Genomic DNA, 14,891 nt, shown 5'->3' on the forward strand with positions numbered 1-14,891 from the left:
CTCATGCTCCACAAAGCTCTATTTTTTTATCTTTGGCAAAATGCTGGACCGGGTGACACAGATTGGCATCATCCACTTGTGAGAAGATGGAAGCCTGCTTGTCCTCGGAGAAAATTTTTGACACATATTCTGCTTTTACCTATTGAGTTCAAGTGGAGAAGCCCAGCTTGACAAGTTTAAAGTACTAATTAGAGCACAGTAGTCGTAATTACAGTAAAAGCTCTTCGTTGACATTTCTGGAAGTAATTCCAAATGATATCTAACATGCCATATTCATGCAAAAATCAGACTAAACGTCGTCAAATGTTTTGGATTTAATTATTAAATTCACACAAAACCTAGAAAGCTAAGAGCCCAACCTTTTTTTTTTTTTGGGGGGGGGGGGGGGGGGGGAATATTTCCAAATGGGTTATTTTTGTGCATACCATGACAGTAATGAACCTCACTCCTAAGCCAGGGTATGTGGACTTTGATCTCAGTCTCTCAAATTTACTGCTATCACCGTAGTACTTGCATTGTGCCAAAGAGAGCTTTCTTCTGAAGTTCATAAGATGTTACTTGTACAGGCAATTTATCCAGGTGCCTGAGGCACCCAACACAATGGAAAATATTTCTGTATCCTTCTGCCACATTTTCTTGGTCTCAGACTGCATTTCTTCATACTTAAAGATCTTTTTTCTCTATATATGATTCATTGAGTATTCACTTGGGCCTGACACCTCTAAGATCAATGCCGTATTGCTGTTCTTTGCTTTCACCACTGTGTACAGTTTCCTGGCGCTCAACTTTTTATCTGTCAGAATGGAGATGTCCGAGGTGATCATAACCTCTTCTCCATGATTCTTTCGGGGTCATGATCCCAATGCTTTTCTGGCACAGCAATGTTGTAGAGCGTTTCCAATGGATGAGACATGTCCCCTTGTTGTGCCATTCTGTATAGAGATTTTCTGCCATCAGAACTTCACAGTCAGCCACAAGATGAGTGACTGTATCCAGTTCTACAAAATCTACAGATGTCAGTGGCACCAGTTTTTTCTATGTCTTCTATGTGAGAAATGAGGTATTCAAATTAGGATGTATTTTGCAAAAGACTTGCTGAATGTGGAGCATTTTATAAAACGCATGGAAGCCTGCATGAGAGCGCACGTGTAAGTCCTGGCATGTCAAGTGAGAATAGCCCTTTTAGTTAAGCATGTTTAAAAAATAAAGAGCAGTGTTACTTGTGGAGACAGACACTTAAGCACTATGAACTCTGCCCTATTAGAGAAACTGTGCAGCACTCAGCTCTTCAGTATTCCTGTAATAAAACAACTAATCACCTAAATCTCCCTCCCAGAAACAGCTGTAGAAAGAAGAATATCCAGAGTCCTTAAACCAAAAGAAATCAACTATATGGGAGATCCTTAAGGACCTCCAGGAATTTCATCACATGCCATATTGAACAACCAAACAAGATATTACACAATAGGCCTCTGGATTCATCTGGTTGGACTCAAGGAAAGAAAATTAGAACTTAAGAACAAATTTTTCCTTCCTTTTCATCCACCGGACCAGTCCATAATGCACAGGATGTAGCATGCAACCTTCAGAATGGGCAGCATAATGAAACTGCAACTGCAAGGACCCCAGCATCTTCCCAGACATGCACATATACAATGCTTGTAAAAAGAATGCAAAGATCAAGTAGCTTCTCTGCAAATTTCAGCAGGGGAAACGGTGTGTTTGTGCCCAGGAGGCTGCATACCTCTGGTTGAATGAGCTCAAAAACCCTACGGAGTTACTGAAAACCCTGCAGAGGAAGTCAACCCTTGAGAATATATGCTGAAATCACCACCTCTCTCAGCCAGCACACAATAGTTGCTTCTGCAGATGCCTCACCTTTCCTTACTTGATGTTTATTATTTTGACTGCTGAACAGTTCTCTCTCTCTCTGTATTCCCTAGATGTGCTTGCGACATCTCCTGCACATTTTTCCTCAACCTGTTTAGCTCCACCCACCTGCTGACCTGGAACTTACATCAGTGCCAGATTGTGGGATAAGTAACTCTAGTATTGGCCTAGTATTATGGTCTGACTGCACTACTTATATCAACTATAATTTATTTTTTTATTTTTGTTACATTTGTATCCCGCGCTTTCCCACTCATGGCAGGCTCTATGCGGCGGGCAATGGAGGGTTAAGTGACTTGCCCAGAGTCACAAGGAGCTGCCTGTGCCGGGAATCGAACTCAGTTCCTCAGTTCCCCAGGACCAAAGACAACCACCCTAACCACTAGGCCACTCCTCCACTCCAAAACAATACAATGTAAATTACAGGCTTCAAAATGGGCTCTTTCCCACGGATAAAGGAAACATCCTACTTATCCCGCTACCGAAAGATGCTAAGAAAAGCACAATGGACCAAACCAACTATCGCCCAGTAGCATCTATCCCACTTATAACCAAACTCATGGAAGGCATAGTGACGAAACAACTCACTGAATACCTAAAACAAGCATTCAATTCTGCATGAATCTCAATCAGGATTTCGATCAAATCATAGCACCGAAACTGTTCTAGTGTCCGCAATGAACTCTTTCAAACAAGCAATTGCAACTGGTAACAACATACTCCTCGTACAATTCGACATGTCCAGTGCCTTTGACATGGTTAATCATGAAATACTATTACATATACTAGAATACTTCGGAGTAGGCGGCACAGTTCTCAAATGGTTCAAAGGATTCCTGACCACAAGATCATACCAAGTAACAACGAATGCGGACAGATCACCCCCATGGATATCTGAATGTAGAGTCCCCCAAGGATCCCCCCTCTCACCAACCTTATTCAACCTAATGATGATACCTTTAGCCAAACTTCTAGTCAACCAAAACCTCAACCCCTACATATATGCAGATGACGTCACAATCTACATCCCATTCAAACATGATCTAAATGAAATCACCAACAAGATCAACCAAAGCCTCCAAACAATGCATTCCAACTGAAGCTTAGCGCAGAAAAAACACAATGTCTTGTACTCACCTCACAACATAACACAAAACATTTCTCCACCATAATCACACCATACTGTTCTCTTCCTGTCTCACAAAACTTGAAAATTCTTGGAGTCATCATTGATCGAAACCTCACTCTTGATACCCACATGAAAAACATGACGAAAAAGATGTTCTACTCCATGTGGAAACTCAAAAGAGTAAAACCGTTCTTCCAGAGACACATCTTCCGTACCCTGGTACAGTCAATGGTAAGTCATCTGGACTACTGCAACGCACTGTACGCTGGCTGTAAAGAACAGACAATCAAAAAACTCCAAACTGCCCAGAACACTGCCGCCAAACTCATATTTGGAAAAACCAAATATGAAAGTGCAAAACCCTTAAGAGAGAAACTCCACTGGCTCCCACTCAAGGAACGAATTGCATTCAAGATCTGCACAATTGTACACAAAATCATTCACGCAGACACCCCAATATACATGCTAAACCTCGTGGACCTACCTCCCAGAAACACTATAAGATCATCCCGCAAATTTCTCAACCTACGCCCCCCCCCCCCCCAGCTGAAAAGGACTAAAATACAAGCTGGTGCATGCCACTACCTTCTCTTACATGAGCACACAGCTATGGAATGCATTACCTACAGACCTGAAAACAATCAATGAAATAACCACCTTTCGCAAATCTCTGAAGACACACTTCTTCAACAAAACCTACAATGAGAACCGATAACCAAACTAAACCACCCCACCAACCTACTCAGTTATGAAAGCCCACCTTCTATAACTACCCTAATCAATCCCTTCTTTCCTCTCTCTTCCCTACTTAATCTTTACACAATACTAACTGTATCTGATATCCTGAAATGACAATGCTATTAAAACTATGTTTTTGTTTTTTGTTACATTTGTACCCCGCGCTTTCCCACTCATGGCAGGCTCAATGCGGCTTACATGGGGCAATGGAGGGTTAAGTGACTTGCCCAGAGTCACAAGGAGCTGCCTGTGCCTGAAGTGGGAATCGAACTCAGTTCCTCAGTTCCCCAGGACCAAAGTCCACCACCCTAACCACTAGGCCACTCCTCCACTAAGCCACATTGAGCCTGCAAATAGGTGGGAAAATGTGGGATACAAATGCAATAAAATAAACTATGTCCCCCCTTTTTTAACACAAAGAAATTAAAACAATTCAAGCATATACATTGAAATCACTAGCTTCTAGAGTCCCACAAGATTTTGTCTCCTTACCACTGGAAGAAAAGTCTCTGCTTGGATGTCTACTTTTATGAAAGAATTAGATTTGATTACTACTGTTAGAATGATTTTTCCTTCTCCTAGATGCCAATCTTGGTTTGACAGTAACTTAAATCACCTGAAAAGGCAGGTGCACCAATCTGAAAGATTTTGATTAAAAAAAAAACTCTGACAGCTTCTTGTAATGCTTGGAGTACCATCATCATTATCAATCATCAATTTACATCTGCAAAGAAATCCTATTATTCATTACTTCTATTGCCTACCTCAGATCACCCAAACAACATTTTGCTGTTCTTTTGTACTTTACTACATTAAGAATTAAGCCGGAACTACCTACTATGCCTACCACGGAAGTCTAAAACAAATATTCTTCAATCAAATTTGCAAAATAACATGATCTAAAAGATTCAATATGGAAAGGAAGGGTTCCTCTCAACATCTTATTTCTAACATCTCCTTGTCCTCCAGGTGGAAGCTTATAATCTGGCAACTCCTATTACAGCCACTACACTTATTTCCTCCTCAAAGGCCACTATGTGCTCTTTTGATCAGCTTCCATCAGCTTGGATCCATTATCCTCATCTTGGACTACTTCCGTTTGTTCTATGGCTCATTAATTCCAGTTTATCAGAAGGTTCATTTCATGAATCTGTCCCTAAAATCGAGTGTAATACCGGAAGACTGGAGGGTAGCCAATGTTACTCCGATTTTTAAGAAAGGTTCCAGAGGAGATCCGGGAAATTATAGACCGGTGAGTCTGACGTCGGTGCCGGGCAGATGGTGGAGGCTATTATTAAGAATAAAATTGCAGAGCATATACAAAAACATGGACTGATGAGACAAAGTCAGCACGGATTTAGTGAAGGGAAGTCTTGCCTCACCAATCTAATGCATTTTTTTGAGGGGGTAAGCAAACATGTGGACAATGGGGAGCCGGTTGATATTGTATATCTGGATTTTCAGAAGGCGTTTGACAAAGTGCCGCACGAAAGACTCCTGAAGAAATTGCAGAGTCATGGAATCGGAGGTAGGGTATTATTATGGATTAAGAACTGGTTGAAAGATAGGAAGCAGAGAGTAGGATTGCGTGGCCAGTATTCTCAGTGGAGGAGGGTAGTTAGTGGGGTCCCGCAGGGGTCTGTGCTGGGTCCGTCGCTTTTTAATGTATTTATAAATGACCTAGAGATGGGAATAACTAGTGAGGGTAATTAAATTCGCCGATGACACAAAATTATTCAGGGTCGTCAAGTCGCAGGAGGAATGTGAACGATTACAGGAGGACCTTGCGAGACTGGGAGAATGGGCGTGCAAGTGGCAGATGAAGTTCAATGTTGACAAGTGCAAAGTGATGCATGTGGGTAAGAGGAACCCGAATTATAGCTACGTCTTGCAAGGTTCCGCGTTAGGAGTTACGGATCAAGAAAGGGATCTGGGTGTCGTCGTCGATGATACGCTGAAACCTTCTGCTCAGTGTGCTGCTGCGGCTAGGAAAGCGAATAGAATGTTGGGTGTTATTAGGAAGGGTATGGAGTCCAGGTGTGCGGATGTTATAATGCCGTTGTATCGCTCCATGGTGCGACCGCAGCTGGAGTATTGTGTTCAGTACTGGTCTCCGTATCTCAAAAAAGATATAGTAGAATTGGAAAAGGTACAGCGAAGGGCGACGAAAATGATAGTGGGGATGGGACGACTTTCCTATGAAGAGAGGCTGAGAAGGCTAGGGCTTTTCAGCTTGGAGAAGAGACGGCTGAGGGGAGATATGATAGAAGTGTATAAAATAATGAGTGGAATGGATCGGGTGGATGTGAAGCGACTGTTCACGCTATCCAAAAATACTAGGACTAGAGGGCATGAGTTGAAGCTACAGTGTGGTAAATTTAAAACGAATCGGAGAAAATTTTTCTTCACCCAACGTGTAATTAGACTCTGGAATTCATTGCCGGAGAACGTGGTACGGGCGGTTAGCTTGACGGAGTTTAAAAAGGGGTTAGATAGATTCCTAAAGGACAAGTCCATAGACCGCTATTAAATGGACTGGAAAAATTCCTCATTTTTAGGTATAACTTGTCTGGAATGTTTTTACGTTTGGGGAGCGTGCCAGGTGCCCTTGACCTGGATTGGCCACTGTCGGTGACAGGATGCTGGGCTAGATGGACCTTTGGTCTTTCCCAGTATGGCACTACTTATGTACTTATGTACTTATGTAACCATTCATTGAATGCTTCAATTTGCTCCAACTATCGCCGAGTATCTAATTTGGTATATTTAACTAAGACTACAGAAAAACTTGTCTTCCAACAATTGACCAAATATGTTGAACAGGCTGGAACAGCACATTAGACTTGTCCTTCGGCAAATGCTGGCCTTTGGAATCCTCCAGATCTTTAACAATCTTCTCCAAATTCCCCCAAAGAGGATTTTCCCACAAAAAGGGAGACGTGCAAGTCTGGATTTAGAGGCTGCGTCTGCAGCCAAATGTCTGAGCCACAGCTATCACCTCTTTATCACTGCTAAGGACATTTCCTTAGCTGAGGAACTCAGGAGATCATACAGCAGATCTGCCAAATAGGCTAAGTCTGACTCTAAGGAAGGCAAGTACCGGATCAGGTCCTCAGCAGCAGATGCCTTCTGGAACCAGCTCAAGCAAGCTTGGGTTATGTAGGAATTGCACACTGTGGCCTGCAAGCACAAGGCCGCTATCTCAAAGGAGAGCTTGAGAGAGGAAGTGCTGCGTACGACTGGTAGCGCTATAGAAATGATTTATAGTAGTAGTAGACTCCAATTTCCTATCCTTGACATCCTTGAGAGACATGCTGCCCTCCTCAGGCAGCACAGTTTTCTTGGCCATAGCAGTAACCAAAGAGTCCACATAAGGGTGTCGTAAAGACTCCAGCTCCCCAGAAGGAAGAGGGTACAGCCAGGCCATTGAACTGTCCACTCTGAAATCAGCATCAGGGGATATCCCATTGTTAACAGATAAGTACCCAGATAGCTTCATGTATGTGAAACATTTTAGGCTGCCTCTTGGTGCCTGACATCATGGGGTGCGAGGTAGCCTCTGAACTGAGAAGTTCAGGGGAAGAAATATTTAACACCTACAAGGCCTTGGTTACCAAAGAAGGTAGCTTTTCCTTGTGGAAAAGCCGAGCTGCCATAGATGATCCCCCTCCTCCATGGGGTCCACAAGTGAATAGCAGGAGGTACCAGAGAGGGGCACATCAGACCTATGGTCTGAAGCACAGATACCTCATCTACATCCTTCTATACTTACAAGCATGCCCTTTTGGGATGTTGCTCAGCTAAGCCGAGCAGGGAAGTGGTAGAGCCAGAGGTCGCTTCAGTAAAAATGCCTTTTGCATTAAAAGTACAAACTCTGGAGAAAACGGAGTATTCACCAAATCTGGCCACCTTCATCCAAAACAGGCAATTCTACCCATTGAAAGCCAGCCGCAGAGGAAACCACTGCCAAAGTAGTGGAAGCTGGGTCATTCCATGCCAAGTGGTCTAAAATTTAAAAAAAGTTCTCACCATCATGTTCTCTATAACCGCCCTGCAGGATCTCTTCAAAGTTGGCACTGTCAGCCCAAATGGTAAAATGTACCAAAGTTCAAAGCCAATTATTAAAAAAGAGTCTGCCTGAATCAGCTTGTGAACAGTATCATCTGAAAGAGAAAATTGTGCTCTACAACACTGATATGTTTTTGTTTTCCGGTTATAGATGCTGGTTAGTTGCAAATCTGGCAGTATTATGTTCAGCACAAGCATAATGCTTGTTCAAAATTTCAAGTCCGTATCTTTGTTTGCATGGAAGTTGTTGCGGTCTGAATTATTGGTCCAAATATGTTCTGATGAGTCGCGACCAATTTTGATGCACACTTTGAGTCAACTTGTTTGACTGGATTTTGCATCCATAATGTTAAAATGTATTTCATCGGAATTAGCATCAAAAACTGTACAGGATTTGAATTTTTTAGCCATCCTTATAAATGTGTTTGGATTTTATTAGACCCCAAAATGGCATTTTGGTAAATGTCGTGTGCTCATGGACTGACAACCTTTCAGAAAAGGGGGGTCTAGATCTGCAACTATTGAAGTTAGAGTCCTCAAATTTTGGGAAACTCCGTTTAACACCTGACTCGCGCAACAGATAAAATTTGAACAAAATTGGAGATATGATGGGGGGAGGTTTAGACCACTTGGCATGGAATGACCCAGTTGCTAATAGTACTGTTGCTTCAAAAATGGCAGCCGGGACTGCACAGCCCACCAAACAGTCTGCCTGCAGCCCTGCTGACAGTGCTGGAGATGGCTTCACCAAGATTGGGTGGCTGGGGACTGGAGGAAGAGATGCAGCAACACACAGCACAAACATCCGACACTGCACGCCGGTTCCCAAACCGGGAGCAGCGCTTCACTGATTCAGAAGGGGCAGCCATAAGAAATAATGAAGCACTTACAGTAATGGAGCTTTCAGAATAAGTTGTGGGCAGACACATAGCAAAATACAAACGGTGGTCACTCAACTCACCGAACAGCTATTGATAGCACTGCTCGCTCCCTTGAAGTGTCTGCGTTTTTTAATTTGTTTTTTTTTTAAGAGGCAGGAGATTTTCCTCCTCTAAAACAAATATGTGCCAGATAACACCAGGGAGAGCAAGAATATGGGGGAAGGGGTGGGGTGGGACCTCGCTTCATGAGGTGTACCCTTGAGTTCAGACACAACATTCTCCAAACCTCCCAGGTTCGACTGTACCAAAGGGACAGGCCAAGAGCTAGATATGTCTATCCACTGACCACCCTTCAACATCTTCAGTCCTTCTGTGATTGTTCTCTTGTGCTTGACTGCTTAAATATTAAATGCTTTACTTTTTGTCTATTAGATTGTAAGCTCTTTGAGCAGGGACTGTCTTTCTTCTGTGTTTGTACAGCGCTGCATACACTTTGTAGCGCTCTAGAAATGTTAACTAGTAGTAGTAGTAGTAGAGAGAATATTGAAAGCGAGTCCGCTGCACAGAAAGCTATATGGCAGAGCTCTGGCATCCTATCTCCACCAGCTGGAAGATGGACATAATCAGCAAGTCTGTGGATTGATTTGTCGGATGACAAGGAAATTCCCATTTTATTATTCATAACATACACAAATAAGTTCATGTATATTATAAGTTTTTCCTAAAGAATGGACTTGTTAATGAATCTTTTTATGTATTTCCACACGAAAAAAAAACCACCTCTATATTGGTCAGCTTCCTCAATTCCTATGAAAAGAATGATTTAAACCAGGAGTTCTTCCTCTGGAGTGTAAAACATGTATAATAGTTAAGGCACCGACTCCAACTGTGATGGCTGGTATGCCTATATGGTAGAAAGAAGACATTGCACTGGAAAGATGTGAAATAAAAATGGACTCAAAGGTGTAAATTCTATCTAAGCAGACCAGGGAAGGAGGGGCATCCCTTATAGCAACTCTTCTATCTTCTGATGTGTAGGATCTTCTGCTACTGAATGGACTGATCAGTTCTGAAATGTCAGCAATAAATGCTAAAAATGGCAAGTTCTGAATTAAGCATTAATAGCAAACAGTTTCAATGTAAGTATCATACTATATACTTTGTATTGATGTTGAATATTTTTACTGCTGTAATTACCTATTGCTCATGTTTGATCTATTCTTACTGTACACCGCCTTGAGTGAATTCCTTCAAAAAGGCGGTAAATAAATCCTAATAAATAAATAAATGGGTAGTTCCAAGGTCACAGTGAACTGCAGCAAACATTGAGCCATTTTAAAATGGGAATAATTAAATAGCATACCTTAAACAGAGGTACCACAAGAGCTTTTTTCAAAGACTCTTCTAGACTGAAGCAGAAAAGAACCTCAGCTTCTGCATCACGCAACACAAAGTTCTGTTCATCTACAGAGGAACATAATTGCATCACACATTACTTAAGTAACCAACTGAAAAAAATGGGAATTAATGTCAAATTGCATTTCAGGCTGATACCAGTTGTACCTAACACATTGGGGAAGATATGAAAACAAGTGATATTTCATAATTAGGGCCTGTTTCATCTAGGTCATCTGTATCACAAATCTCCTCCAAGTCAGAAAAGAAATGAAAACCTACCTGTTCAAAAAATTCTACAACTAATCTCAAAGATATTGTCACCTTCCTTTTAAATCTCTCTCTTCAAAAACTATATGAATCAGGGGCATAGCCAAACTTCGGCGGGAGGGGGGTCCAGAGCCCGAGGTGAGGGGGCACATTTTAGCCCCTCCCCCCCCCTGCCACCAGCTTTGACGACCCCCCACTCCCACCGGTGACCCTCTTGACCCCCCCCTCCTGCCACCAACCCTCCCTCGCCGCCACCGCCGTCGCCTACCTTTGCTGGCGGGGGACCCCAATCCCCGCCAGCTGAAGTCCTCTTCTTCCCGCGCAAGGCTTCGTTCTGTTTCTGATGTCCTGCATCAGACTCACAAAACGGAACGAAGCCTTGCAGATCAGCTGGACGTCAGAAACAGAACGAAGCCTTTGCGGGAAGAAGAGGACCTCGGCTGGCGGGGATTGGGGTCATCGGCAGGGGGTCCAGGGCCAAATCTACGGGGGCCCAGGCCCCCCCGGCCCTACATAGCTACGCCACTGATATGAATAAACCACCAAAACTCTACAGCTGAAAACAAAAGCTACCACTACTTTTTCCTCTTCAAATCTCTCTCTTTAAAAACTATATAAATAACCACACAAACTACAGATGCCCTCTCCACATTGCACAACACTATTGTAACTCCACCAAAATGTAACTGTAAGTCACTTTGAACCGAAATTTGTTTTTGGATAATAGTGGGATACAAGAATGAATAAATAAAGAAATCTAGGGGGAAAACAGTTTTAGGACTTGAGCTCTTTAGTGTTAGACTTAGGCCATTTTGGTAGGCTTGAAAAAGCTTTTGCACATTAAGATAAAAGTGTTCACACAAGTGAAAGTAGCCTAATGGTTAGTGCAGTGGCCTGAGAAACGGGGGAACTGGGCTCGATTCCCAGTGCAGCTCCTTTTGACTCTCAGCAAGTCACTTAACCCTCCACCATCTCAGTACGAAATAAGTGCCTGTACATAATATGTAAACCGCTTTAATTACAGAAAGGTGGTATATCATATCCCATCCCCTTTCCCTTAAACAACTATTTTAGAAAGCCACTCTTCATAATTGTAGATACACTGGAAGCATTGTTTCAAAACATACTTTGGGCATGGCTTGGTCAATCTGGTTTTCGCCCTCTCCACTCAACCGAAACTGCGCTTACTAAAGTCTCCAATGACCTATTACTGGCTAAATCCAGAGGTCAATATTCCATCCTCATTCTTCTTGATCTTTCCGCTGCTTTTGACACTGTCGATCACAGCATACTTCTCGATACCCTGTCCTCACTTGGATTCCAGGGCTCTGTCCTTTCCTGGTTCTCTTCCTACCTCTCCCTCCGCACCTTTAGTGTTCACTCTGGTGGATCCTCTTCTACTTCTATCCCTCTGCCTGTCGGCGTACCTCAGGGTTCTGTTCTTGGTCCCCTCCTCTTTTCTATCTACACTTCTTCCCTTGGTTCATTAATCTCATCCTATGGCTTTTCCTACCATCTCTATGCTGATGACTCCCAAATCTACCTTTCTACCCCTGATATCTCACCTTGCATCCAAACCAAAGTTTCAGCGTGCTTGTCTGACATTGTTGTCTGGATGTCTCAACGCCACCTGAAATTAAATATGACCAAAACCGAGCTTCTCATTTTCCCCCCCAAACCCTTCTCCCCGCTCCCCCCGTTTTCTATTTCTGTTGATGGCTCTCTCATTCTCCCTGTCTCCTCAGCTCGAAACCTTGGGGTCATCTTTGACTCTTCTCTCTCCTTCTCTGCTCATATCCAGCAGACCGCCAAGACCTGTCGTTTCTTTCTTTACAACATCCGTAAAATCCGCCCCTTTCTTTCCGAGCACTCTACCAAAACCCTCATCCACACCCTTGTCACCTCTCGTTTAGACTACTGCAATCTGCTTCTTGCTGGCCTCCCACTTAGTCACCTCTCCCATCTCCAGTCGGTTCAAAACTCTGCTGCCCGTCTCATCTTCCGCCAGGGTCGCTTTACTCATACTACCCCTCTCAAGACCCTTCACTGGCTCCCTATCCGTTTTCGCATCCTGTTCAAACTTCTTCTACTAACCTATAAATGTATTCACTCTGCTGCTCCCCAGTATCTCTCCACACTCGTCCTTCCCTACACCCCTTCCCGTGCACTCCGCTCCATGGATAAATCCTTCTTATCTGTTCCCTTCTCCACTACTGCCAACTCCAGACTTCGCGCCTTCTGTCTCGCTGCACCCTACGCCTGGAATAAACTTCCTGAGCCCCTACGTCTTGCCCCATCCTTGGCCACCTTTAAATCTAGACTGAAAACCCACCTCTTTAACATTGCTTTTGACTAGTAACCACTCGCCTCCACCTACCCTCCTCTCTTCCTTCCCGTTCACATTAATTGATTTGATTTGCTTACTTTATTTATTTTTTGTCTATTAGATTGTAAGCTCTTTGAGCAGGGACTGTCTTTCTTCTATGTTTGTGCAGCGCTGCGTATGCCTTGTAGCGCTATAGAAATGCTAAATAGTAGTAGTAGTAGTCAGGCCAGAAAAGTGTTTATTTCCAATTTAACAATGGTGATTAGGGTGGTGGACTTTGGTCCTGGGGAACTGAGGAACTAAGTTCGATTCCCACTTCAGGCACAGGCAGCTCCTTGTGACTCTGGGCAAGTCACTTAACCCTCCATTGCCCCATGTAAGCCGCATTGAGCCTGCCATGAGTGGGAAAGCGCGGGGTACAAATGTAACAAAAAAAAAAAAAAAGATATACATACTTCAACAAAAAAAAAAAATCTAGATGTCTGTATTTACATTTGCTGTGTGTGTGTGTGAACAATTGTGCTTACCTCTTTGATATCTAAAACTACCTCACAAAGAAAAAAAAATTATTTTCCTTGGCTCCTTAACCATCTTTTCCTGGATATCTAGTTTTGTACAATACGGCACTTATACATTTAAGTGCCAGTCCTCATGCACATAGGTTGAAAAATCAGTACTTATATGTGTAAGTGACACTTACACATTCAAAACCCCAAATGCTCCTGCTCTTTTTTTGAATGTTGCTTATTAAAATGACTGTTTCCAGGAAGCTAAGTTGGATATGATGATTGGTTATGACTGTTATTTTAATCAAGGGGTACTGGTTATTTTTTGTTTTTATTAATTTTATTGAGATTTTTTTTTTTTTATTACTGTATGTGTTTTTGTTGGAATTTTGCCTAATTCTCTTTAGGGTAAACAGGACATAAATATGAAATTAAACTAAAGTTTTGGCCTACTTTAAGCTTCTACAATATGCTAAAGTGGAGTTGCTCATCTGTAATGGGAGTTCTCTATAAACAACAAGGTAAATCAGACACAGAGGTGGGTGACATCATCTGAAAGCACAGACACAGAGTTCTGTCAGAGCTCAAAAAACCTCTTCAGTCTATTATATTACTTGGAAATAAATTCTTCTGAGAGAATGAACAATTGATTTATCCTGTTGTTTACAGAGAATGCCTACTTTTTCTGTTAACCAGGATAAAATCAGCCAAAGTGTGGGAAACCCTAAACAGAGGTATTAAATGATTTCAGTTGGCCTGATCAATGACAGAAAAGGATAAGCTGGTACTCGTCCATTGGGGCACTTGATGTGGCTTCCTTGTAAGCATAGGGGTCGGGTTGAGCTGTTTCCACCTACAGTACAGGCTACATTTTATTATTGGGATCTTTTGTTTCTGGCTCGACAGCCTTTGTTGTCAAGGCTTGCGCCCATTGGAGATAACCCCTTATTTGAGCCGGGTACTGGGAATACTGCTTTTCAGCATTGGGCGACATTAGGATTGGACTTGTGGGGGCAGCTTTATGAGGGGGAGGAGTTTGTCTCCTTTGAGACTTTAGTGGAATCTTACAGGCTTCGGCCGAGTGACCGCTATGCTTATTTACAATTGAAACATTTTTTACAGCTCCCGAGTTACAAAGTTTCTTTGACTCGAGATGTTACTCTTTTAGAAGAGATGTGTGTGGACAACAGGAGCACTAGGGGCATGATAACTACTTTATACGGGCATTTGGTGATGCGTCTCAAGCCTTATCTTTTGCATAGGAGGAATTGGGAGAAGGAGTTGGATTTTGCTTTGTCGGATGCTTCTTGGTTGCACTTAGAAAAAAGTCTTTTGAATTCCTCTTTATTGGTGGCTCTGAAGGAGAATGCCATTAAGGTATTTTATAAGTGGTATCTTACTACTACTAATAGCATTTGTATAGCGCTACCAGACGCACGCAGTGCTGAACACTTGACATAGACAGTCCTTACTCTGGTGAGATTACACCATATGTTTGGCACGGATTCGGCTAGGTGCTGGAGAGGATGTGGGGAGTTGGGGACTATGGGTCATATTTGGTGGCTGTGCCCTAAAGCGAGGGCTTATTGGAGAGGGGTGCAGTCTCGTATCCAAGTTTGGGTGGGTAGATCTGTGCAGTGACATCCTGCAGTCTTCTTACTTGGGCAGAGACCTGAGGGACTTACCAG

General features: G+C 42.9%; 1 protein-coding gene across 1 annotated transcript in view; it reads right to left on the reverse strand.

Moving 5' to 3' along the window:
- PAXIP1 (PAX interacting protein 1) overlaps positions 1-14,891 on the reverse strand; it is a 136,341-nt gene that overhangs the window by 17,454 nt on the left and 103,996 nt on the right. The window contains exon 17 of the mRNA XM_030198453.1: positions 10,070-10,170. Within this exon, the coding sequence (XP_030054313.1) occupies positions 10,070-10,170 (101 nt within the window). The remainder of the gene's footprint in view (positions 1-10,069; positions 10,171-14,891) is intronic.

Source organism: Microcaecilia unicolor, chromosome 1 (assembly GCF_901765095.1).
Source record: "Microcaecilia unicolor chromosome 1, aMicUni1.1, whole genome shotgun sequence".
In the NCBI taxonomy this organism is placed as follows: Eukaryota; Metazoa; Chordata; class Amphibia; order Gymnophiona; family Siphonopidae; genus Microcaecilia; species Microcaecilia unicolor.